At 43.4% G+C, this 27,058-nt stretch overlaps 2 protein-coding genes across 3 annotated transcripts in view; both read left to right on the top strand.

Annotated features, from left to right (window-relative positions):
• Window positions 1–299: 299 nt before the first annotated feature.
• Window positions 300–27,058, top strand: part of LOC145393762 (arrestin homolog) — a 284,043-nt gene continuing 257,284 nt past the window's right edge. Inside the window, exons 1-4 of one of the 2 annotated variants that reach the window (XR_013896254.1) lie at window positions 300–381; window positions 2,260–2,609; window positions 2,905–3,726; window positions 3,787–4,117. Coding sequence is in view for 1 of the 2 variants with exons in the window: in XM_080267810.1 (XP_080123936.1) it covers window positions 339–381; window positions 2,260–2,609; window positions 2,905–3,657 (1,146 nt within the window). In the remaining variant the exon portion in view is untranslated. Of the gene's footprint in view, window positions 382–2,259; window positions 2,610–2,904; window positions 3,727–3,786; window positions 4,118–27,058 lie in introns of those variants that run through there. The other variant, XM_080267810.1, reaches the window with a different exon arrangement.
• Window positions 8,531–25,381, top strand: LOC145393695 (uncharacterized). The gene is made up of 6 exons (XM_080267742.1): window positions 8,531–8,588; window positions 18,922–19,157; window positions 20,772–20,907; window positions 21,368–21,510; window positions 24,380–24,566; window positions 25,305–25,381. The coding sequence occupies exons 1-6, from the start codon at window positions 8,531–8,533 to the stop codon at window positions 25,379–25,381; spliced, it is 837 nt and encodes a 278-aa protein (XP_080123868.1).

Here is a 27,058-nt window from a genome sequence, read left to right as displayed (position 1 = left end):
TACATATCTGGTAGAATGATATTACCGAAGGTTATGCTCATCACAGCCTAATCTTAACTTATACTTAGATCACGTCGTCAGAATCATATATTAAGAACACAAGTTGGAATCATATACAGTATTAAGATCATATCAGTTCGAAATCATCAAGTCACGATCGCCTCAAGTGGGACAGACGTGAAGGTGGGACGTGCAAATCTGCCCCATTAGCTAGCAGACACGGGGCTTCACTAACAGGATCAGGAGGGGTTGCGCGGACGGGAGGAGGAGTATAGGGGATTGGCGGTCAGTGGCGGGGTGCTTGTGTATTGCTCAGGGTGTCTTCGTCAACAGCACTCATGGTCAGCACTGTCAGGGTGTTCAGAAAGTCGTCGCCTAATGGTAAGCCGCGCTCATTTTCCATTAGCTTAAAAGATAGATGCCTGTAATCACTTGGTCACCTCTTTGGATGTACTAAGTCCTTCTTGATATTGGCTGTGTCATTCCCAGGTAGCCAGAAGTAATGAGAAGGTGTCATCGTCTTAAAAAGATTTCAAAATTTGGTGGATTCTTTTTGTCCCAGTGAAGGATTTAGAAGCAGTCCATCAGTCCCTTCAGTATAACAACATCTTTTTTTATATTTTAATTTCGTACCTCCAGACGATCCTATTCACAAATGGAGATGCCTTACCTCTCGTCCTGAAGATCTGAAGCACAGTCTCCATTATTCCCGCCAGTCTTATGCTAGATATTACTCAGTGTAAGGTGAAGCCTCTCGGAGTGAAAGGGTTAATGTGAATGAGGAATGAATGGAGGTGTGACCATTTTGGGCTGGCCACTCTGATGACGGCTCTCCTATTATTTTCTTTCCCCTCTTCTTGATTCCAAATCCTTCCCACCTCAGTTAGGAAAGTGAGAACAGGGTTACGGTTAGATGTGATCTCTCAAAACCTCTTCAGTGTGATTATGTCTGTTGCACGTTGTTTGTTCAGCTTAGGGAAAGACTTCTCGTTGCCTGTAAATTACAAACAGTCCACATACTCACTACGATGGCGTTATTGTATGTTATTCTTTTTGCCGCCGGACGATTTTGTTCAGCTGAGGGGAAGTTGTGCGGAGGGGAGTGTTGTGTGAGTGTTTTGGTGTTAGCGTTAGATGGTTTGCACTGCTATGGCTTCCCACCTCCGGAAAGAGAGAGAGAGAGAGAGAGAGAATATGACCTTCCAACCAAATTCTTTTTAATCATTGCAGTACAAACACTTACTCCCACCAGACCATTGCCTTCAGGTTAAAAGTGGCACCTCGGACTGAAAGGGTTAGGAGGGCGCAGTACTCTGAAATAACTCTCCCTTTTTAATACCAAGAGGCACCTGGAGAATTTTCGATCATTAGGAACAAGGGAACGCGCCGGTCACCTATCCTTAATTTTTCCGGTCACCTGTCCTTAAATTTTCCTGTCACCTGTCCGTAAATTTCCCGGTCACCTGTCCTTAAATTTCCAGGACACCTGTCCTTAAAGTTCCAGGTCACCTGTCCTTAAATTTCCTGGTCACCTCTCCTTAAATTTCCTGGTCACCTCTCCTTAAATTTCCCGCTTACCTGTTCTTAAATTTTCCCGGTCACCTGTCTTTAAATTTTCCGGTGACCTTTCCTTAAATTTTCCGGTGACCTGTTCTTAAATTTTGTTGACGCCCATTGTTAATATTTTTGGCCTCCTGTTCGTAAATTTTCTGAACACACACACACACACACACGTTTAGTCTGTATTCCCCAAAAGGCAATGCACCCCAGAGTGTACCTTGTCAGTATGAAGGTGGACTTTGCCTGACCAGTGCAGCCTTGCAAGTTATCCGTGTGTGTGTGTGTGTGTGTGTGTGTGTGTGTGTGTGTGTGTGTGTGTGTGTGTGTGTTTTACTCTTTCCTGTCTCACTCCCAGGTTAGATCCTTGTCTACCTGAGCCGGCGCTACTCACTCAGTATTATTAATGATCCAGAAAAACAGCAAAAATTGTTCAGATGGTTAAGTGAGTGAGGTGGAGCCAGAATCGTAGAGGCTTGGGATGCTGTTGAGTTCTGATAGTTCTCCCAAATTCTTGTTTTCTCATTCCATGTTCAGATTCATACCTGATCCCATCCTTATACTGGAAAAAAAGAAGTTATGATGATGATGACGATGCTAATGATGATGATGTCACTATTTTTTGGCGTCTTCACATGCGATTAATTAACTGATCATTTTTTCACACAGCCCTCTTTTCCTTATACTCTCTTCTTTCCCCAGGTAAGGTCACTGCGTACCTAAGTCGGCGGGACTTCGTGGACCACATCAGCCACACGTCCCCTGTGGATGGTGTGGTTGTTGTGGACCATGACTACCTTCGTGGTCGGAGGGTGTTCGCCCGTGTGGCGGTCACCTTCCGCCATGGACGAGAGGAGGATGAGGTGATGGGCCTCCACTTCAGTAAAGAATTCGAACTCGTCAACGTGGAGGTGGTGGCTGGGGGGAAGGATGTATCCCCTGAGGTGGATCTTTTAAAGCAAAAGTTGGGACCTGGTGCAAGACCGTTTTGCCTGTCGCTCCCTGGGCCCGCACCCGCCTCCGTCACGCTGGATCCAGGGCAACAGGGCACGGTAAGGCTTCACCCTCGTCACCGAAATTTTCATACACACGTAACGATATAAAAAAATCCTTGGTTAATGATACACAGACCTCCATTAACGCCATCTACCGGAAAAAAAAAATGCCGTCCGTGTCAGTATTCGAGATGAATTAAAAAAAAGGCAGGACATTAATTTGTAAAAGGCAGAATCTTATAACAAGATACAGGTATCGTATAAAAAATTACTGAAGTTTGTCAGGTAGTCATGTGTTGTGTTCTTAATTAATACTGTGAACACTGACATCTAATTGCCGTGTGCCTCCTAGGCCAAGATGCTGGGGGTGACGTACGAGCTGGTGGTGTACGTGGGTGAGGCGCCTGAGCAGCGGCCGTCACTGCGGAACTCCGTGGTTTTCCCCATCCGCAAGGTGCAGCGACCCCCTCCCAGCACCCCACGCCGCCCCCGCCTCATTGTTGCAAAGACATTCACACTCTCACCTGGAAAACTTACAATGGAGATAGATCTAGATCGCGACTTGTACTACCACGGACAGGTGGTGGAGGCTCATATAAGTGTAAGCAACGCCTCGAAGAAGACTGTGAAGTACGTGGTGTTGCAGGTACTACAGCACGTGGAGTTGACCATCACAAACACTTTCTTCAGCCGTGTGGTGGCATCTGTAGAGAACCACGAGGGCTGCCCCGTCACCCCCGACTCCCGCTATGCCCGCACGGTGCACCTCACACCCATGCCCCTCAATACCTTAGGAGTAGCACTAGAAGGCCATGTAAAGGACCAAGATGTTTGCTTAGCATCCTCCACCATGTCGGGTGCCCACGGGAGCGACAACGACGCCCTGGGCATCATTGTGTCTTACTCACTTCGTGTGAAGCTGAACTGTGGCGCCATTGGTGGTGAGCTGACTGCTGACCTGCCCTTCAAGCTTATGCATGCTGACCCTGATGTGGAGGGCCGGGCGGCAGACCAGAAGGCAATATCTGTAGATGATGACATTCTTATCGAGGAGTTCAGGAGTGTGAGGCGTGGCAGATCCCTCATTGACGAACTGGACGACTGACGAGAGTCTGACTTCCAGAGGTGCAGGGATCAGGCAGCAAGGCTGCAGATAGTGTGTATGTGTGTGTGTGTGTGTGTGTGTGTGTGTGTGTGTGTGTGTGTGTGTGTGTGTGTGTGTGTGTGGCCAGAGTGCGGCACCGCGTTACACGTCATTCCAAACTGTCAGCAGTCAACATAGACAAATGAATCATGAGAGTGATTGGCCACGGATCAGTGCATGTACCTGTAGACCGAAGTGTTGCCTACTCGGCAGCAATAATTTCCGTTTGATCCTTCGTTTTATTTTTCATTTAATCTTTCACCTTTAAGAACCACATCCCTCTAAGTGCTCCTCCACTTGCTAACCTCTGTAACCAGCCTGCCTCCTGTCAACACAGCTCATGAGCTCAAAACTTATTTGGTGGACAGAATGGAAGTCAGACTGCGTGGCAACATGTTACTGATGATTTCTAAGGCAAGAATTTTACTCAGGCGACTGTGCTTGTTTGGCAGCAATCAGGATTTTGACAGGAATTTTAAGATTCATCCATGATTTTTGTAACTGTGCTCGTTTGGCGGCAATCAGGATTTTGATAGGAATATTAAAATTCATCCATGTTTTTGTACATTTTTAAGGTACCAGTTTTACAAGCTGTCAGCCTTGGGTGCTTTCTCGTGTGCATTAAAGATATAATCAGCTGGATCCTAACCTGCAAAAGGGTTAACTGACATAGCCTGTAATATCTCAAAACAGTTTAATTCATCCATTATAATCGCGTCTTGTAGTATGGAGTCCGTGCAGCGGAAAATGGTGAATAAATATTAAATGATAGATCACTCTTAGTATTAACAAACATTTATGGAAGTGGGAATAATAGACGCCTGGTAGGCTGGTGGTCAGAGGCATCGTCGGGGTGAAGGTCTTAAGTATTCTTTTTTTCCAGGAAGGACAGAGGGAGTGTAGAATCATGAAATACCCTGTTGTTCCTTTTGCAAAAACACACCTTAAATTGAGAGAGGAAAATAATCTTGAGCTGTAATTATTATTGCAGGAAAGGGAAGGGAAGGAGAGAGCAAAGTCTTCCCTTGTCTGTTGTTCATCCTGCAGACGAAATCTGTGTTACGAAAGGAAATTGATCTTAAATTTGTTAATCCGTGCCCAAATCTAACCACGCCTTCTTTACCCTAACATAAATACTTGGTTATTCGGTGACTTTGACAATCCCTTTTAATCCGCCGTGCAAGACGCAAGGATAAGGAGAGCAGTGCGAGGTTGACTTATGCATTTTGTTGGAGAGAACTTTAAAATAAATCGTCACTGTACCTAGACCATTAATGCAACAACGCTTATTTTCACAGGGTATAGTTACATCACCCTTTCCCATACCCCACAGCATTACTAACTCATCCCAGGCATTTCTTTGTTCCCCATGCCCATTTCTTTGTTCCCCTTGCCCATTTCTTTGTTCCCCTTGCCCATTTCTTTGTTCCCCATGCCCATTTCTTTGTTCCTCATGCCCATTTCTTTGTTCCCCATGCCTATTTCTTTGTTCCTCATGCCTATTTCTTGTTCCTCCTACCCATTTCTTTGTTCCCTGTACCGATTGTTTGTTTTCCATGCCCATTCTTTACCATCCCCTCGACGCTATCAGTCTTGGAGGATAGTACATGTCTTCTCTGCAACCAAATCACTCGTCCTACACCACCCAATATCACTGGTTGTACTTCCATGCCCCAGTTCCACCGTCTACCAATATTCTAACACATCGCAGCCATTGAGTTTTGCTTTCTGATTTTTTGTTTCTATTTTTTTCTTGGAGGGAACACTTTGCGGGCTTCTGTCTTTTGGTTCCTTCTTCCTTTCATTGAAGAAAAAAAAAATTACTCACCAGGCCCATTTCTCTCCCTTCCCCCACGACGGTTGAAGGTGCGACGAAGGCGACATGGGTTACGAACGTGCTTGTCATAATCTTGCTATTTTTCAGTCAAAGACTTTTCGAACTGAAGGGGTTAGCCTCCATTAAGCTCCTCAGTACTATCAGACTTCTCACTACGAATTGGGATGCAGTATGGTATTAAAGACTGTGTACTGATGGTGTTAATTTGCATGACATTTGGAAGTCAGGTGTGAAAAATAGTTCCTGTCTGCTAATTCTGATGAAGAGAATGATTTTTGTTAACACCGGCATTACTGTGTCTTTTTATGCATTAACTAAAAATCATCATCATCATCATCATATCATCCAGACCTCCTTTCCCATTCCAAGGTAGGGTGAGCTAAGGTCCAGAGAGAGAGAGAGAGGTACTAACCAAAGTTTCCTCAACTGAATGTGCCATAGTCCCATTCACTCACCATCCAAGTCCCCGGAATCTTGGCTTGTGGACTAAATAAGACACAAAGAAAACTCGAAAGAGGGTCTGGTTTCTTTTCACAGCTAAGAAGCAGACGTAATATACAGAATTTTGCAAGCTGTCAGATCCTTGTGACGTGGAGACAGAATTTCGAAGGCATGAATATGTTGTAAATAATCGTGTGGTTCATGTAACTGGTCATGGTATTTGGTGGTTCTTTTACATCTATGCTTTTTCTGCTTCTACACCATCTCATCCCTCATGTTGGTGGGAATTATGATGGTGGTGGTGGTAATGGTGATGGTGGTGGGAGTGGTGATGGTGGTGGGAGTGGTGATGGTGGTGGTAATGGTGGTGGTTAGAACAGATAGATCGTGGAGTGCCAGACATAGCAAAGTTGTAAAAGATGTCCTGTGACCCTTTGTTCATCGGTTGTCCAGCATCGCCTCCTCCAGCGCTCTGTCAGTGAGTTGCGGTGTCGGAGGGGAAAGCCAGTGCCACTTTACTGGGATCCGTATTCAGTGTTCGTGTTCACAGTTACTGGGCTAATTAATTGCCTGGTACCCGAGCACAGGTCCAGAGTTCATCCGGGGTGGCCAAAAAAAGAAAAGAAAAAAGAGAGAAAAAAAAAAGAAGAAAAAGAGGAGGGAGGAGGAGGATCACGAGGAAGAAGATGAAGAACGCGAAGAATTCTCCAAGAGTCGTTTTCTCGTCTGCTCAGGAGAGTTTCAAGCACCTTTTCTTTAGCGATTTATTTTGCATATTACACCTTAACTCTCACCTGTACTGTTATTTATATCGTTTGCATATCGACATAGCTTGCATCAACAACATACAGGAGAATTTGGAGATGTGATGTGCAGACGAGTAGAGGTTAAGATGACGGTGATGATGATGATGATGATGATGATGATGGTATAGTCTACATTGGTCAAGGCGCCTGTTATCCTGTCGGCTGGGGTGAGTGAGTGGTTGGCCCCCTGGCGGTGTGTGGGAAGGGGTGAAGGTGGAGGCCAAATAGCCAGGGTGAGGCCAGGCCGCGGCAGTGGACCACGGGAGGCTGTGGCGGTGAGAGGCGGGACGGAGCGTGGCCAGACCGTGTGAGAGTGTGTGTTGAGTGTGTGACTTCCATGCTGCCTGCCTAACTCACACACGCTGTCTCTCATTCCTTTTTCTACCTGCCTCACTCACACACACTATCTCTCATTCCTTCTTTTGCCTGCCTCACTCACACACACTATCTTTCATTCCTTCTTTTGCCTGCCTCACTCACACACACTATCTTTCACTCCTTCTTTTGCCTGCCTCATTCACACACACTGTCACTCATTTATTCTTTTGCCTGCCTTACTCACACACACTGTCACTCATTCTTTTGCCTGCCTCACTCACACACACAGTATCTCTCATTTATTCTTTTGCCTTTCTCACTCTCACACCCTGTCTCTCATTTCTTCTTTAGTCTCCCTCAGCTTTCGCACCTCTGAGCGTGGTGGGGTGCGAGAGAGTGTGTTGGAGTCAGTAGGAGTGTGACTTCCATGCTGACACACACACACACACACACACACACACACACACACACACACACACACACACACACACACACACACACACACACACACACACACACACACACACACACACACACACACACACACACACACACACACACACACACACACACACACACACACACACACACCTTTCACTTCCTCTTCAGTTGCCCCCATATTTTTTTAACATCTCAGGGGAGGGAGAAGAAAATAATCAATATAGTCATCTTCTTCTGTTTAAGAGGCACAGGTAAACATTTTTATCTTCATCTATATAACAGACATTAAATACAAACTTCAATTATTCTAGAGACTCCAGAACCACGTGTTTAACTCTCAAGACAATAAGAAACATTAACCTTCAACTAAATAAGAAACATCAGCAAACATACTCCTAGTCCTTGCCGTGTACTTCTCTGACCTCAATGCTTAACTTTTAGCGTCAGGAAGAAATTACAGCAGGTCTGAAAATGGAGGATAATTGTGCTACTTCAGCGAGAATAGATCAAAGCCTGACAGTAAAAACGGAAAAGGGACTCGGACAATGATAATCGTTTCATCATCCAGTTACTAGAAAGGCGTCGTGGCTGAGACAATACATTAGTGCCAGAGTTAGTGACAGACACCTTCAAGAAACACAAATTTTATAAAACCTAAATATAGCTCTGTCTTCCATCCGCCAAAGGACCTCTTGGAAAAAACAGCAACAAACAACGAAAATAATAATAATAATAATAATACTATCCCTACGTGGCAAGGAAAACAATTAAGACCATGGTGACAATTTTCTGACCCGACGCTGATGATTTGAAGAGAAAAAGATGTAGGAAAAGGATCATGTTGAAAATCCCCACGTGTTTGTGTTGTCACCTGCCCGGCCTCCACACAGCACCTGTCTCTCCGTAGTGAGGGTGGATGAGGGGGGGCAGGGGGCGGGCTGGGCGGGAGGGGCGGGTTCTGGGCGTGACTGTGACCTGGGCTGGGCGAGATATGAGTGACGTGTCGTGGGTCCTCCTGCTCCTGGCTTTTCTGCTGCTGGATCTAGTAGGTAAGTCAGTGTGTGTCTGTCTGTCTGTATATCAGTCTGTCTAAAAATCTATCTATCTGTCTGTCTATTTACCTGTCTCTATTCATTTATATCTGTCTGCTTGTCTTTATCTATCTATCTGTATCTATCTACCTATGCCAGTTTGTCTATCTGTATATAAGTCTGTCTGTCTGTCTGTTGCCAAATGCCGCATCTTGTGAGGGGTGGCCTCGACAAAAAGACCCCCAGGCGTTTCTGTCCCTACTCAACCATGACCCTCTCCTCTCGCACCCCCCTACCCCCTCTCTCTCTCTCTCTCTCTCTCTCTCTCTCTCTCCTTCACTACGACGACACCTTTTTAATTTCAGTTCTTGAACCAGACGATTTTATTCAGCTTACAAGAACTCTCAGGTATTGCAGGTGTTAATGAAGGCTCGATCTCTAACCCCTCCAGTTCGAAAAGTTTCACCTGAGTAAAATAAATCGTCTGGAGATCGCAAGAATTAAAAAAAAAAAACAAACAGTAAGTGACGTCTCGAGCAGGTGTTAAAATTCACCTGCATAATTATCTCCTTCAGGTAAATCCTTCACTACGATTACGCATTTTTTCTATGTATTAAGCTTACTATTTTCAGACGATTTCATTCAGCTCAGGGGAGGCTTAGAATTGAAGGGATTGGATATGCCTTTCAGTATCTAATGTTTTGTAATATTAATCCATGAATTTCGTAATACCAGAGACGAAATATAACAGACGTCCACGGGCAGAAGGGGTTAATATCGATAGGGTTTGCACCTGTAATATACAAGAGGATATTAAGGTGTCATAGCCAGAATAAATCGCTGAGGAGAATACGGCACGGAATCTCTCGGGACAACTAGAATTCGGCCCATAATTTTCTCCTAAGTTAGTTATATTTCTTTTATTATCGACACATAATTTTCCATCAGTAATATACAAAGAGATATTAAGGTGTCATAAGCAAAATAAATCGCTGAGGAGAAGGAGACACGAATCAGCCAAGCCAAAATAATACCATCCACTGTTTTGGTCGTCTGGAAACTTTTGAGATGGACTTGAGTGATGAGTGGATGGAAGTGTAGTCCATTTTTTGATAAGCATTTTGTTGATAGATTTCCTGCTTGTGTGGGTTTTCCGTTTAGTTGTTTGTAGTGCTTACCTACCTTGTTAATAATAGTAATACTACTGCTACTACTTCTACTACTACTACCACTACAACAACAACTACTATTACTACTACTACTAATAATAATATAGTAGTAGTAGTAGTATAGTCGTGGTAGTGGTGATAGTAGTAAAAATGGTGTCTGCAATAATAAAAAAAATAATAATAATAATATGATAATGATACATCTTATAACTGATCCACACATACGATATACGGTACTGGGAGGCAGACCATATGCATCGAATAGTTATATGACAAGTGACTAGATAAATAGCTAAACGGATAAATTGATTGATAGATGGATAGATAGATATATGTGTGTATTTTGTATGTTAACCATTCCATAAGCATTTACAAATAGGAAGGGAGGGTGAGAGGAGGAGGAAATAGCCAAATTCTTCTATATGTGCAACATCACACTGCAGTAATGGCCAATTAACAAGTATATATTGCTCTGAGGGGAAGGGGGTTAGAGGGTGACGAATTTAGTGCAATTATTTGCTCATTACGTAATAGCTGTCATTTTCTTTAAACACGGGCATTACGGACCATGTTATTGTTATGAGGGAAATTACTCCACTCATCCCTTACGAGGTCTGACCGTCGCGCTTTTCTCTGTTATGAAGTATCAGCGGAAGTAATCTCTTTGTGTTCTGTCAGTGTTCAGTTCAGTAGCCCCTTAATTATGATCATATGTTTCAGTGACGCAAAAGCAAGAAATGTTCAGGCTATGTAGGGTTGGGGTCAGCCCTACATACCAGTGACTCGCTCTTAACAAAGTATAGGAACGGTAATCTGACACGCCTTCTTCGTCACACGCTTTGTCAACATCCACGTATAGGATTTATTTGTATATTCGTTACGTTTTCGTGACTGGCATTTCGGGTGAGACATTTTGACGCTAATCCGGAAATTTAGATCAATTTGCACATTCATCCCAACTGCACTTACGGAAGGAGAAAGCTGCAGTTAGCCTCTATGAAAAAACATGTGACATGCTGATTTTGACCGCTTGACTATCTTTAGAGAACCAGTGTAGTGACGATGTGTCAGAGTCCGTGTTGGGTTAAATGACATCAGTTTTGGATTTTGCGTGTGTGTGTGTGTGTGTGTGTGTGTGTGTGTGTGTGTGTGTGTGTGTGTGTTTGTAACTCTGGGCATAAGTTTAAGAGCCCGTTCCCTTAGGGCCCAGTAGTCCTTCTTTGTATCATACACCTCCACATGAATTGTTTTCCTTTAGTTGGCCTTTGTCAGTGTCACGATATCTTCAGTATTTGAAACTTAGTGTACATTCATCCGATCACCTGACTAAAGTATTCTGGACTATCATAACTTAGCCTTGGATTCCACACTAGGCAACGGAAGATATAGGACTGGTTGGTGAAGGACAATGAGGTGGGCAACCCCGTGGCCTCTTGTGGCAGGATTGGCGTGGAGTTACTGAGTTCGACCAGGTGTAGGCAAGGCAGGATCAAGAGATGCTGGATCGGGAAAATTAATCACAGTACCCATCTTAATCCTGTACTGTCCGTATTTAATGCATACTAGTTTTGTAGGGATGGTACTTAGCTCCCGTCCTTTCTCTGAGGGCTCGTAATTGCAAAGCTCATAGGTCCAAACATTAGGATTTCCCCTCCCCTCTCCAATAAGGTTATGAAAATCTATTCTTCCTAGATAGACGAGAATGAATAACCTTAATGAAGTCGTGAGGTATAAATCTAACACCTTTCAGCAGTTCCAAATCACCATTCAAGATATAGAGACTCGAGATTAGGATACCATTGGCCAGTAAATATAAAGGTAGGCGATTACTTTACTTCCATAGCTGGCTTTATATACTGAAAAATCTCCAGCCACCTTTTGGGCCCGACCAGCTGAAATGTCCTAACCGCTGGGACAATGGACGCCTGCTGGTGGAGGGGGACGGGTTTATTTGTATTATAATGGCCTCAGCAATTACTCAGCAAGGATGGGGGTACAACTAGACAATTCCGTGATTTAAAATGCTCACTGGGCGGATTTACGGCAGCGCTGAGTGAAATACCGTCAGAGTTGCGTTGGTGGACCCGAAATGGAAGGATATAAACATTCGGGTCCAACACTGTAAACATTCAGGTCCTACAACATTACCAGCCCAGTGTATTTTGAGCACATAGTGTTGGTGTATGGGTGTTTCCTGTGGTGTGTGTGTGTGTGTGTGTGTGTGTGTGTGTGTGTGTGTTTGTGTGTGTGTGTGTGTGTGTGTGTGTGTGTGTGAACTTGTTGCGTCAATCTGTGTTGGTTTTTTGATGATGGTGGCAAGAATGAAGTGTTGTTATCATTGTCATTGTCGCCAGTCGTTTTCATCATCATCATCATCACCCTATCCGTACTTACGCTAAAATCCTTTGAGAGTTTAAGACGTCACACAGGGATTTATTTTGGCTCTCTCAGTGGGATTTTACTCAGCTGAAGGAAATCCCACGACCTCTGAGGGATTAAATAGTCCTAAGTATAATCCTGATTTTTATATATTAAGTACACGTGTAAGATTCACTGTTACTGGTATACTTCAAGGATTTACGGCCGTATTGAGAGAGAGAGAGAGAGAGAGAGAGAGAGAGAGAGAGAGGGAGAGAGATTGAATGATAGATATATAGACAGATAGATAGATTGCTTGGTACGTAGGTAGGTAGATGGATGGGTGGTTAGACAGATAAATAGATAGACAGAAAGGTAACCAAAAGCAGTAGGCCCATGAAAATTAACTGCTGAGATCATAAATGAATGTGGATTTATAAACAGTTAAACAGAAGGGCTATTATGCACGAAAGTTATGGGAATTATGCACTTTGGAATTCATATTAATCCTATTCATACGTAATATATAGAATTTTGAACTATTTGCTTAAAGTAGTGATGCTTTCTGTTCGTCTAATTATTGTATCTGTTCATATGTTTATTTGTCTCTATGTTCATCTCCAGTGCCTATCATCGTTGTCTGTTGTTCTTATATTTTTCTATCTATTTATCTATCTGTCTGTCTGTATCAATGTATTAGTCAGTCAGTCTATTAAATAACCAGTCTGTCTATACCATCTTATATATTTTGCTAAGATCAGTTCAGATTTATCGGATGTTCACAAAAAATCCCCTTCAGTCTGTTATATATATATATATATATTTATTTATTTATTTCAGGTTAGGAGAGGGCCCCATTATCGAAGAGCATAATGAAAGTTGTATTGTATTCCTCTAGTTACAAAAATCTCGTTGCAACTGAATTGTTTGGAAATAGTGAAAATAAAGAAGAGTAAAAGCCATCGTAGGGAACAGATCCACAAGCTTATGGGGTATGGTATATTGTAAGTCTTGAGAAGTTCATTTTAAATAATAGATGCATCAGACAAATATATATGCGTTCGGTTAGTAATTCGAAGCACAGAATGAATGAATATGCGTAAAAAGACGTAATAACCACGAGGAGAGAGCGAAGGGGGGAGGCCAGGGTTGAGATGGCGTAATGGAGTGGCGAGAGATATAGACGAGGGTGTGCTTACTGGGAGGGTATCCAAATGGCAGAGGATAGGGTGACGTGGAGGAGATTTGTTTGTGGCCACTCTTTTACAGGATTAAGGCGTCTGGCAGTTGAGATAGATACAGTAACCATGGAGGTAGCGTATTATGGCCGTAAGTGATGCAGTGGATAGTTATGATGATATCGGCCCCGTGGCTTGGTATGTAGGATGTGCCACAGGGTTTCAACAGTTCCCATGATACTTATTACCAGTGTGTGGTAAAATGTGACAAAAATGAAGGGGTGGGGGGCAGTCCTGTCAGTTCCACACTGTCATACACAGACGGATGGATGGAACCGTGGCACAGTGATTCAAGTAGCCTCGTAACTCCAACGCCACGGGAACGGGATGTATATAGTGTACGAGTATATTATGTATTTATTTTACATAACAATTTTATATAGATAGATAGATAGATATGTGTGTGTGTGTGTGTGTGTGTAAGAGAAAGAGAGAGCGGTATGGATTAACCGTATGAAATTACAGCAGATGTGTCGGACAGAGAGAACGAGGCCAGCGTTAACGAGCTGGCAATAGTGCATTAATAAGAGTTGCCAACATGATCACCGTTTACTGTAAATAAATGCAAATGGACTCACGCACTGCCACCAGCCTATGTGGTTCCAATTGAGTTTGTTGCCGCCTGCCCCCTCCCTACCCCCTCTCTTGCCCCAGCCCCGTCATCTTCACCCTCACCTTCCCATCCCTCACCTCCCCCTTCATACTTCCTCCCCTTCCTCTTTTGCCCGTTCCCCGTCCACTCTTTTCCCCTTCTCCTCTCCATTTCCCTTTTTCATATCTCCTGCTTCCTTCTTCCTCCTTCCTCCCTCTCCTTCCCTCTTTCCCCACCTCTTCCCTCCCCTTCCTTTCTCCTTATACCTCCTTTTCCCTTTCCCCTCTTGACCCCTCCTCTCCTCCCTCTCCTTCCTCCCTCCCCCTTCTCTGCTGATGCACTGGTCTAAAATTAAAGACTTCAACCCCTCCTCTCCGCCCCCGCCCCCCACCCACCCACGCACACCTAGAGGGGGAGGGGGATCTGAAGGGAGGGGGGGGTAGCCAAGTGACGCAACAGGGTGGTAATATTCCCAGACAACAACAAAAAATGAAAAAACGAACAATGGAAAAAGTACCAATGCCACTTCACCACGAGGACGTCTTATTATTTTTTTTCATGCTGCCTCCAGACGATTTTCCTCATCTTAAGAAGGAACTCTTGTGTGGGAGGAGTAGTGGTTAGGTTAGGTTAGACTGGGTTACTTGCATCAGGATAGGGCGTGGTAGGATGGGATAGGATAGGCGACCATAGGATTGATTAAGTTAGGATAGGTTAAAGTTAGATTTCGTTAGCACAGGATAGGAATGGTTTCTTAAGGTGGTTTCGATTTGGCTAGGTTGAAGAGGATAGGGTAGGATTATATAAGATAGGATGGCAATGGTTTGGTTATAGTTAGGATAGAAGAGGATAGGCCAGGATAGGAATAGTTAGGTTTGGTTAGATTAGGTTAGGGATAGAGCAGGGTAGGGCAGGAAATAAGTACGCAAGTGGTGGCATGCGTGAGAAAAAGGTGTCATGTAGTACTTCTTGTTGACGGACAGAGAAAACTCAGGCCTCTGAAAGCTATACAAGGCGGGTAAATAACACAGGATCATAGTGCAAAAATGTAATAATAATAATAATGATAATAATAATAATAATAATAATAATAATAATAATAAGTAATCATTCACCATTATCATGCCAGCCTTTTTCCCACCTAAGGAAAGGGTGAAATTAACTAATAAGAATAAGAATAATATGAAAAAGAAGAAGAAAAAGGCGTACATTAAGAATAAGAAGAATATAAGAATCTCAGCATAGGATTAAAAAAAAAAAACTAAGGCTTGTTTTCGGTCGGGTGGCTAACTGATTATCGTTTTAAATATTCTTTGGGTAACTTCAAAGCACTCGAACATTTCTTCATTGCTTTTAAGTCCCTGGCGAAGACGGTAAAAGAAAGTGCTTCCCTTGTCCTTGCCAGATTAATTTCATGTATTATTTTTTTCGATTTATCTTGTTTTTGTAAGTTTGTTTTGCTGAGAATTTCTTTTGCTGTTTTATTAAGCTCTTCTTTGTTTAGTTTTTCGTGTTTTCGTTTATAAGTAATATTTCTGTTTGGATTTTGCTGTGCCTTCCTCCTTCAGTATTGGGTTAGTCTCTCTCTCTCTCTCTCTCTCTCTCTCTCTCTCTCTCTCTCTCTCTCTCTCTCTCATATCCTGGCTATTACAGGACGGTTTTGCCAGTTTTAGACAAATCTCTCGTTCTCCTGCATTCCTTTCAGATCGAGGAAAGAGAGAGAGAGAGAGAGAGAGAGAGATGAACTTAGTGGAGACTTTATGATTTGATGGAGTTATAAAAATTTCTAATATTAACTCTTTCACCTCGATGACTTTTTTTTTCCTACTACTCTCATCAGACGATTTTTTTCAGCTTAGGAAAAAATATAAAAAAAAATCCTCAGTAATCCATTTCATACGAGTTTTTTTTATGCTTTTTTTTTCATTCATGGTCTTAATATTCCATGATCACACACACACACACACACACACACACACACACACACACACACACACACACACACACACACACACACACACACACACACACACACACACACACACACACACACACACACACACACACACTCACTCACACACTCACTCACTCACTCACTCACTCACTCACTCACACACACACACACACACACACACACACACACACACACACACACACACACACACACACACACACACACACACACACACACACACATCGAGTTACATAAAAGAATACATCCATCCATCCATACACACACACACACACACACACATACACATACACATACACACACACACCGAGTTACGTAAGCCATGAGTGGGATGGGTGGAAAGGAACGGGCGGGATGGGCTGAGAGGGGTTGCATTCCTGGCGGTTGAGGAAGCTCCCTAACACCTCTTCCTTACCGATTTATTTTATGGATGCGGCTGTCCAGTATCGTTATGTACGTTATTTATGCAGAGTATGGTGATGTTAGAATGAATGAAGTAACACAGAAGAGGGAGGCAAGGTGTAATAAGCAAAATAAATCGCTTAGGGAGAGGTGTTAGGGAGTTTCCTTTAACCGACTGGGGTACGGGTCCCTGTGAAGATGGGTATGTAGGTCGGCTTATGAACAATAAAAACAACAAAACAATAACAACAAAAAGAACAATAACAACAACAACAATCATAAAAAACGCGTCTCATATATTAAAAACTAAAACAAAAAAAAGTGACAAAAATAGAAGAGATTAATGAAAAGGAGATTAAACTGAACGAAAAATATATCAAATTTTAAAACGTGTGACCCAAAAATGGAATTCAAAAGTGATAAACCTGATAGTGGGAGGGGTGACAGATGGATAGATAGATAGATGGATAAATAGAAAGATAGATAGTTAGAGATAGAAAGAGGAAAGGAAACAGGAAGCCGAGAGTGGAGGAACCGAGGGATGATAATAGGAAACAGGAAGAAGTGAGAAGAGAGGGTGTGGATGGGGAGAGCAGGAGGGAAGGGGAGTGGTGGATGGAAGGAAGTGTGGGGAGATTGAAGTGGGATGGGATGTATATAGGAATGGGCTGGAGGAAGTGGTGTGGGGTAGGTAGATTAGGGTAGATTTAGGTTAGGGTAGGTTTGGTGAGACGACGGGACACTTCGAAACATGCCTTCATTAGCGATTTATTTTGCTTATGACCCTTTAACACTCTCTTGAATGTTACTTCCATAAATTTAATACTGATATAATTTGCATCAATAACTTAAAACAGGATATTGAGGTGCAACGTGCAGAATGAATTGCAAATGAAGGAGTGTTGCGTAAGCTCTGGATGGGAACGGAGGGGGGGAGGTGTTTCTCGTTAAGGGAGACTAAATTTTTGTTCATTTCTCTCTAAGGGAAGAAGATATGGTATTCCCCCCCCGTCTCTCTCTCTCTCTCTCTCTCTATCTATCTATCTATCTATCTATCTATCTCTATCTCTATCTGTCTCTGTGAGGATATGTTTATATGTAGTGCTTTCCCCGTAACCCACTCAAATATAACAATCCTACCTTCATACAAATGCAATACGGTACGGTAGTTGGTTCTTTTTAAAATTCGTGTTGAACTGACAGCATTCTGTATATATATACATATCTATCTATCCATCTATCTATATATTGTGTGTGTGGAGAGAGAGAGAGAGAGAGAGAGAGAAGATTTGAGCTTCGTGCACTGTTACAAGGGGCAGCTAAAAATGTGCCAGATGCCCTCCTTTTATTCTTCCATTATATTTCTTCTTCCTATTTTCTCTTTGTCTCACGTGGGATGTAATTAAAAAACTGCATGCCGGGCATGCTGTGACTGGCTTGGGACTACGAGCGGAAGCTAGAAATCTACTAGGTATTCTACTTTTGATATTACTATTATCCTCTTTCATTTCAGATTCCTTGTCCATCCAGAGTCTTGGGGTGGTATGGAAAATTTGAGAGCTGTGTGTGCTGTCTTTGTTAGTGTTGGTGTGCTGCATTTCTGGTTGCTTTTGAGTTCCATTTTTTTTTTCTCATTACTATTTCCCTGTTTCCTAAGGGCGTACGAGCTGGATGGAGTGCAGGGTGTTGCGTGTACCATGTGTTGATCCATCCGGGGGTTCTGTGTGTCTGGTGTATAGCGACGAAGGGAAGATGGAAATGTGTTTACCTTCCTCACATTGTTGTTTTTAAGTTTCGTTTTTTTTTTTTTTTCACAGTTTTTCTTCGTCTGGCCAGCATGTTTCTGGTGAAATGTGCACTTGTCAATTTTTATCCATCCATTCTTTATTTCCTTCCTTTACAAGTTTTTTTGGTAAAGATTTGTGGGCCCTTCGTTTTCACAGAGATGAGGTGGAGTTGGAACTGAGCACTTATTCCCTTTTTTTTCTTGTATTTCATGTCTTTTCAGAGCAGGGTGTTCGAATGGGGTAGAATTTCGAAAACTGTGCGCCCTCTGTTGTTCTATCCGGGACGAGGCATGACTGGTTTATGACCACAAGGGGAAGCCAGAAAAATGTCAAATGTTTTCCCTTTGGTTTTCCTTGGTTTCGTCTAGTTTTCCACTCTTTTTGTGACTGTTTTCTTTGTCTAGCCAGAATGTGTAATATGAATTGATTATATCCGGATATTCTTCTATTATTCTTTCCATTCATAATTAATTCATTCCTAACCTTGCTGTGTTGTTGCGTTTGTGTCAGCATGTGTACGTAGAGACGCTTAGAGACCCTTTTTCATGTCCTTTCTCTCTGACCAGGATGTGCATGTGGGATAGAAATATGAGAGCTGCGTGTTCCCCTGCCGCTTCAGCCGGGGAGGAGGTACTGCTGCTGTTTGACTACGAAATGAAAAAATAATGTGTTAGGTGCTGTTTCTGTATTATCGCCTGAGTTGAGTGTATATTTCCATTTTCTCTTTTATACGAGGAGCGGCTGGTGTGCGACTACGAGGAGAAGGTGGAACTCTGTTAGGTGTTGTCCCATTCCTTTTTTTAATCTCATTCTCTTCTCCTTCTCCTCTCCAGGGTGTGCGAAAGGGGTAGAAATTCGAGAGCTACGTGTCCCTCCCGTAGCCTTAGCCGGGGACGAGGTGCGGCTGGTGTGCGATTACGAGGCTGAAGGGGGCGCTCCACTCTACTCCCTCAAGTGGTTCAAGGATGGGGACGAGTTCTACAGCTTCCAGCCAGGACGGACCTCGCCCCCGCCAGACACTCGCTGCTCTCACTACTACACTATTCCGGTCGACGGGGTGACGGTTGATGTGAGTTGCCAAGGAGTATAGTAAAATGCTGAAAAAGTAGATAATTACTTGTCCGTTTGGCCTTTGGTTCCTTCTTCCTAGCATTAAAAAAGAAAAGAAAATACACACGTTGTCTTCACTAATAGCTGACATCATTCCAATCGACGGGGTAACAGTCGAGTAAGTTGTTCAAGAGTATAATGGTGAAGGTTTGGAGCAGTATCTTTCTGTACACATGTTTTCCCAGCTAATACCTTACACCATTTCGTTCTACGGGGTGACTGTTGATGTTAGTCAAGTGAGAGAGATTTAAAGAGTACACACGTGGGAATCAGTATCATGGTAAACAAATATCGTAAACAAGTCTTGGTATTGAAGCTTCTACCAGTGTAAATTCCACTGATATATTAAAGTAACCTAAGATAGAGTGATAGAACAGGCTCGTCGAAGTTACTACTATCGGATATATCGAAAAAATTCAAAGATATATTGAAGCACTATCGCATATACCATAAAAAATCGTAAAATTAATATCAATAGCGTGATGGCAGGTCTTATCCACGTAGAATAAATTGATAGAAATGGAACGATATATTGAAATTTAAGGGGAAAGAGAAATTTATACAATACAGTTCCATTTTTGCGGAGTGAATTTGGGCTGATTATACCTGTTGATACCTGAGGGAAATTAATTAGAGGTGTTTGAATCTACAGCTGTTGATATTGTAATACTGTGTCTTACCATGTGTCAATAGATGTATTTTTTGCGCTTGTTGTACTGTGTGTGTGTGTGTGTGTGTGTGTGTGTGTGTGTGTGTGTGAGAGAGAGATAGAGAGAGAGAGAGAGAGAGAGAGAGAGAGAGAGAGAGAGAGACATGAAATGAAAAATAGGGATATTGATAGATGCCTAGATAAATCGTTTCTGTACACACACACACACACACACACACACACACACACACACACACACACACACACACACACACACACACACACACACACACACACACACACACACACACACACACACACACACACACACACACACACACACACACACACACACACACACAAATAGATACAAGTAGACAGGCTGATAACTAAAGACAGAAACATGATCACGGACACAGACAGACAAAAAAAGAGAGTCAGGTCAATGGATCCACTCTCTCCAATTTCACACCGCCTCCCCTCCCTCCCCTCCAAACACACTTAGCTAGCCTCACTTAGAATATTACTTGCGAATGCTAGATCTTGCTAATTGCCAATCCTTTCACGCCTTCTATAACACTACCCTAACTGCGCTCCAAACTGCCATGATGGAGTGTTTGGATGAGCTCAACACGGTACAGTATTCGCTTTTTATTGCACCGGGAATTGATATGGTACAGCGCTACTCTCTTTTTGAATTAGCCTCCCCGTGTTGGTGCTCTTTGTCTCTTTTGCTGTTTTAATATAGATGTGTCTCCTTTTTTTTGCTATATCTTGCACTGTTATCTGTATCCATCTAGCTATCTGTCTGTCTGTCTATCTGTCTATCAAGCATACCTACCCCAACAAACCACCCTCTGTCTCTTCCACCCACTCCCCACAACACTCCCCACTCACACTCCTCCCCCACTCTCCTCTTCGCAGTGTTGGGTGTCAAGTGAGAGGGAGGTGGTGCTGAAGGGGGTCACAGTCAGCACCTCAGGCCTCTACCAGTGTGAGGTCATCGGCGAGCACCCTACTTTCCGCCGCAAGGTACAGCAGAAGCGACTCCGGGTTTTCTGTGAGTACCCCCTGAAGGAGATACATGGGTCCGTTTTCTTTGTGGGTTACTTCTCGTTTGTATTTTACCTTTTTTTTTTCTCTCTCGTTATGACAATAAATTATTAAAAGTAAATCGTAAATGGATGAATAATTATCTGACAAAAATGGATAACTGTATTCATTTACTCGTGATATAGGGCTAGATTTTGTTTATTTATTTATTTATTTTGACATCCACCACACGATTTCTTTCAATTCGGAGATAATTTTAAAGCTGGATTACTTAAAAACAGGACTTCAGTTAGAATAATTTGATCTTTGTATGTAGTAAAGTATATATCAAATTAATCCATGCATTTAATCTCAACATTGTTCTCAGTGTTGTTCTAATCCTTCTTCCTCTTAATCTCAGCTTGAATCTTTTGCCTGAATCTCAACATAATTCTGATTCCTCTTCCTCTTCCGCTTCTTGCCCTCAGCGGAGCCCCTTCGACGTCCTGAGATAGTCGGGGCTAGGACTACTTATGACCCTGGTAGCCGCCTAGCCCTCAACTGCACCTCGCTCAACACGCAGTACCGCCCCGCACTCTCCTGGACAATCGCTGGCAAGCCCGTTCCTGAGGTATTGTCTTTTCATAGTCTTAGTTGGTCTTTGGAGTCTGCCAGAAGTCTTAGTAATTTTGCCAGTAGTCTCAGTAGTATTTTAGTAGTCCGTATAACTAGGTAGTAGTCTTAGTACTTAGCTAGTGGGTTTAGTAGTCTGCTAGTAATCTCAGTGGCATGTACGTAGTCTCAGTAGTCTTCCATTTGTCTCAGTAGCCATGTAGTAGTCTCAGTAGTCATCCAGTAATCTCAGTAGTCTTTCAATAGCCTCAGTAGTTTGTCAGTCTCAGTAGATGGGAAGCAAAACTGAATGCATGTGCTAGAAAGAAGAGGAGTTAGACAGAGTGGGATAAGGGAGAGGAGAGAGAGTTGGCGTCTAAGAGAAACGGCGAGTGGGAGGAATTGGGGAAAAGGTTAGATGTAAGGGGCTGGGGAGGCGAGTGGGAAGGGGAACTGAAAAGGTGACGAGTGGGAAGCGCTTGAATGAGGATAGACTGAAAGGGTCTGAAAGATGGGACGGAACTGAGAGGGAGGCCTAACCCTTTCTCTGTATTGACGTCTTTATTATTATTATTATTATTATTATTATTACTACTACTACTACTACTACTACTACTACTACTACTACTACTACTTCTACTACTACTACTAGTTATTATTATTATTATTATTTATTATTATTATAATTATTATTATTATTATTTCCTACAGTCGTCTTTTTTCTCTCATGTTCTTACTGTCTCCAGACGATTTCATTCAGACAGATTTTATTTATTTATTTATTTATTTATAATGTGAAGGGCCAGATGATAGAAAATGGAGGGATATAAAATGAGACGAAAGGGAAGGAGGTAAAAAGGGAGGAAGAAAGAGACGAGGAGGAGGAGGAAGGTTAAGAAGAGACGGAAGGGAAGGAAGGAACATGGGGTAAGAAGAGAGGAGGAGGCTAGGTAAGAAGACAGTGGGGGAAGCGGAAGGGAAGACGGGAGGATAGAAAGACAAATGGGAGGAGAAGACAAGAGGGAGGACAAGGGGAAAGAAGAGGCGGAAGGGAAGAAAAAATGAGGGGGAGGGGGAAAAGAGAGGGGGAGGGATAAAATGAAAGTTGGAGAGAAGGGGGGAAGACAGGAGGAGAGGAAAGACAAAGGGGAGAAAAGGACAGGGGGAGGGAGAAAGGGAGAGGAGAGGGAAGGGAGAAGGGGAAGGAAAATGGAGGGGGTTAGAGATGAATATTCAAGAGTGTTAAACCAGCATTTCGGAATGATCAATTATGCGGCCCATTAATTAAGTTCTCACCTTGTGTTGTGAATTGATTACCCTAACTTTTAACTGCACCCTCATTTGTTTTCACCCCCACCCCCTCCAGACACCCCCTCCCCACATCCCCTCTCCCCTACCTCTCAGTCGCACCTCCCAACACCGGCACACACACCTCTCCCCCTCTCCCCGGCCCAGCTGTTACCCATACCAAACCAAACTTAACCTAGCGTACGCTAACCTATCCCAACAAGACCTAACTTATCTTGAATTTTGTCTGCACCCCCTATTATTTCACCTCCCCCTCTTACCTAGCTATCACCCCCTCCCCACACCTAAGTTTCCCCCACCTATCCACCCTGTTCCCACACCCATACCCCCCCAGATCTCACCCCAGCCTACTCCAGCCCACTCCACCTCTAACACTTTCCCCCCTGACACCGTTTCACCCTGCTCACCATGCACTCCATTCTACCCTTACCTAACCTGACTTAATCAAACTTAACCTAATGTAGCCTAATTTAGCTTTATTGTAAACATTGATTACAGTATTTTCACCCTCACTCCTAACGCTCCCCTTTCACTCCCTCCCGTCCACCTTTTGTCTGCGCCGTTTCACTCCCTTTCGTCCACCTTTTGCCCTTACCACTCACTAACCATACCAAACTGAACCAAGCCTAACTTAGCCTTGCGTGACACAACCAGAGTTAACCTAATTTTCTATCGCAACCACATTCGTTCTCGCCCCACCCACATCCCTTACCCCTGTGCCTACCCTCACCAAACTTCCCACATCTTACCCCCATATCCCACGCCCACCTACCCGCCTCTTACCCCTGCCCACATCACCTCACACACCTACCCACACTCCTCACCCCCCACTCACTCCACTTCTCACCCCCCACCTACTTCATCCCTTACACCTTCCCACACTTCACCCTCACTCACATCCCCCATTCCCAAACCCTTCACTCTTCACCCCTGTCCTCCCCTCAGCCCCACACCCATCACTCTTCACCCCTACCTCTCCTTATCCCCACACCCTTCACTCTTCACCTCTATCTTCCCCTCTTCTCCACACCCTTCACTCTTCGCCCCCATCCTCAGGGCCAGATTTACCAATAGGCCAAGTAGGCCATTGGCCTAGGGCCCACCGGTATCTGGGGGCCCACTGAAACTATTTTGTGGCTCGGTGTGCCAGCGTATAACCTTGTTTCAAGTGTACACCGAGTATTTCATTATGTAATATAGTCACAGCCATATGGGCCCCTGTACAATAAGTATAGGGCCCGGAGGATGGGGCCCCTGTACAATAATTTGGGGGCCCACTGATGAGTTTGGCCTGGGGCCCACAAGTAGGTAAATCCGGCCCTGCCATCCTCCCCTCACCCCCACACCCTTCACCCATATCCTCCCCTCACCTTCACCAATTTTGCATAGTGAATAACCTTGCACTTGTTCTGGTCTCTGTACAAGGCCCTTCACGTCACATGCCTGGAGAGAGAGAGAGAGAGAGAGAGAGAGAGAGAGAGAGAGAGAAAGAGAGAGAGAACTGTCCACAGATCTCACTTATTTTCCTCAGTTTCTACCTTTATCATACTCACGTCATATATTACTCCCTTCTCCCTCAGATGAGCCTCCGAAATTACCCCGGGGAGGTTACTCTGGGCCTCCACCTCCACCTGAGCCCTGAGGTGTTCCGCGGAGGTGTGGTGGAGGTGGCCTGTACCGCCTCCCTCGCCCTCCACACAGCCTCCACCACACTCGCACTCCCCAACACGCACGCACTCAAGGCTCAGGGATACTCCTATAACGCAGGTGGGTGAGAGAGAGAGAGAGAGAGAGAGAGAGAGAGAGAGAGAGAGAGTGACGTGTGTTTGTGTGTATAATTTTGTGGTGTGTAGTGTATGTGTGCATGTTCATATGGCAGTGAAATGCTTACTGATTTACTGTGTGTGTGTGTGTGTGTGTGTGTGTGTGTGTGTGTGTGTGTGTGTGTGTTGGGCAAAAATTCTATTGTGATTTGTTTTCACATATCACTTTACTGACATATTATGTCTAAGAGTGAAGGTGCATCATTTAGCTAGTTATATAGACTGTGCTTCTATGGGGACTTTAAATTTGAGCACCTTGCCCTAGAAGGCTCATTTTTTATAGGCTGTCAGTTATTGACCCAATCTAGGCCAGGTTCAGATATAAAGGTCAAGAGTCAAAGGTTAGGGTAACTGAAATGAAAAGAAATCTACCCCAAACTGGCATCAAGGCCGTTCTAATTATTAATATTATTGTCGTGGTTGTTATTGATTATGTAACTCTTTTGACTACAGTGATGGCTGATTTATTTTTTCTTGTTATCACCAGGCAGTGTATATTAAATTTAGGTAAGATTTCTAGCAGTCAGTGGGTATATTAAGGCTACATCTTACCCCACTAGTTCCAAAAGTACTTCCTAAATCGAATATAAGTGTTTGTAGGTTGGAAGAATATAAGTAAAAGACGTCATCAGGTGAAGGTATAAGTCTGTGAAATTTACGAATAATCCTTTTCTTCTTGCAGGTGTGCAGAAGGCCAGCTGTTTTGTGAGTGGGGCGATAGTGGTGCTCTTCCTGCTTCTCCCTGCACATATATACTAACACACCTGACTCACACATACCTGATTCACACATACACACCTAACTAACTAACATGTGTACTTGTCTAACACCTGTCTATTATGATTACGTGTCTTTCTTACCTTCTAGTCTGTCTCTAAGCCAACTTTCTCTGCACATATATTGAGACACCTGCCTCTTCACACACACACACACACACACACACACACACACACACACACACACACACACACACACACACACACACACACACACACACATCACTATCATCCCCACATAAGTTTGATCTCACTCTAATATCTCCTCTCCTCTTCTCGTTAACAGCTGTACTGTAACTTGTACACTTGTAGATAACAGCTGTTCTAGGTTATACATATCCTTGTTAACCGTTAGCATAAAATTTCTGTATCTAACACTTGCTAACTGTCTCCTGTATCTGTATATAGTGCTCACCTGTATCCACTGAGGTATGCTACAAAATTCTGTTATCCTGTGCTGTCACCCTCGTCTCGTATTCTCTGTAGTCCGTTTTAAGTTACTTGGCGAATATGCCCCGCCCCCCTTGCAGTCTCTTGGTGGACAGCGTAATGCCGTGTCTTAGAGTCAGTCACTTCCAGACATAGTCACTGTGCCGCTGAATGATTGCAGGTTTAGGCGTGTGATAGTCCACTGTGGCATCATTGTGGCTAACGACTGAATATGGTGCCTGGTCCATGCTGGGTTTGATTCCCGGGGCAGTAGGGTAGATGCTCAAACAGAAAGTATAACTGAGGCAAGGTTGGAACTAGCTCCCTGAAAACACTGTCCATTGAACTGTGATGCAGTGAAGAACATGTAAAAATCGTAAAATGTAAGATTGAACGGGATCCTCACACTGAAATATGGATAAGAGCCTCACAGAGACGACCTCACACCGCAGTGCTCTGCAAAGTATGTTTCAGATACAAGTCTTTCTCATTTGAATTTTTTTTTTTAATTAGTTGGAGCCTATTGTATCAGTTTAAAAATAAGATAATTATCTTGAATTAATATATAATCTCAATGCAGAAAAAAAAAGTTACTGAATATATGAACAACAGCTGATGAAACATAAGTGTTATAAGCAGTACATCTGTATCCCTCAAGGTTCACCCAATCACAGTTCAGCATTCAAGTTGGGGGCGTGGCTTAGTTTCGCCAGGTTACAGTAAACGGACTATAGTTTGTACCTGTGCTAGTCGTTTTAAGGTAAGGTAAGGCAGTAGGCCAGACTAAGGTAAGGTTATCCCCGGTGCTATGAGAGTGTAGGTGTGGTTGTGGTAGCCTCCCTAGCCCTACTTCCCTGTACAGGTGTAAATACAAACTAAACTTTGTCTTAGTGTATCCTTAACCTAACACGCACTCTGTTCTCTACTAATGTATACTAATTGTAGGCGGACGTTACAAACAGACTGTTGTGTTTATTAATGCTCTCTGAATTAGTACTAACCTTGAACTGACTGATACCAACAGTACAATAACAGTGATTGGACAAAACAGTAGTAAGTAGACTAAACCTCCTTCATTGTATTGCGTCTGTCATTCGCTGTGCTGTTCTAAACACATGATTGATTTGCAAAGTTGGTTTATATAATTTAGAGCACATGGATAATTTACAGTACACATGGATGGTTTGTAGCATCTGTTTTGAAGCACATGGATGGTTGAACCCCTTCAATT

The sequence above is a fragment of the Coenobita brevimanus genome, chromosome 25 (genome assembly GCF_032717465.1).
Source record: "Coenobita brevimanus isolate Jiangsu-jjx chromosome 25, ASM3271746v2, whole genome shotgun sequence".
NCBI classification, from domain to species: Eukaryota; Metazoa; Arthropoda; class Malacostraca; order Decapoda; family Coenobitidae; genus Coenobita; species Coenobita brevimanus.
Note: the sequence above shows the minus strand (reverse complement) of the source record. Positions and strands in the feature narration are given on the sequence as shown.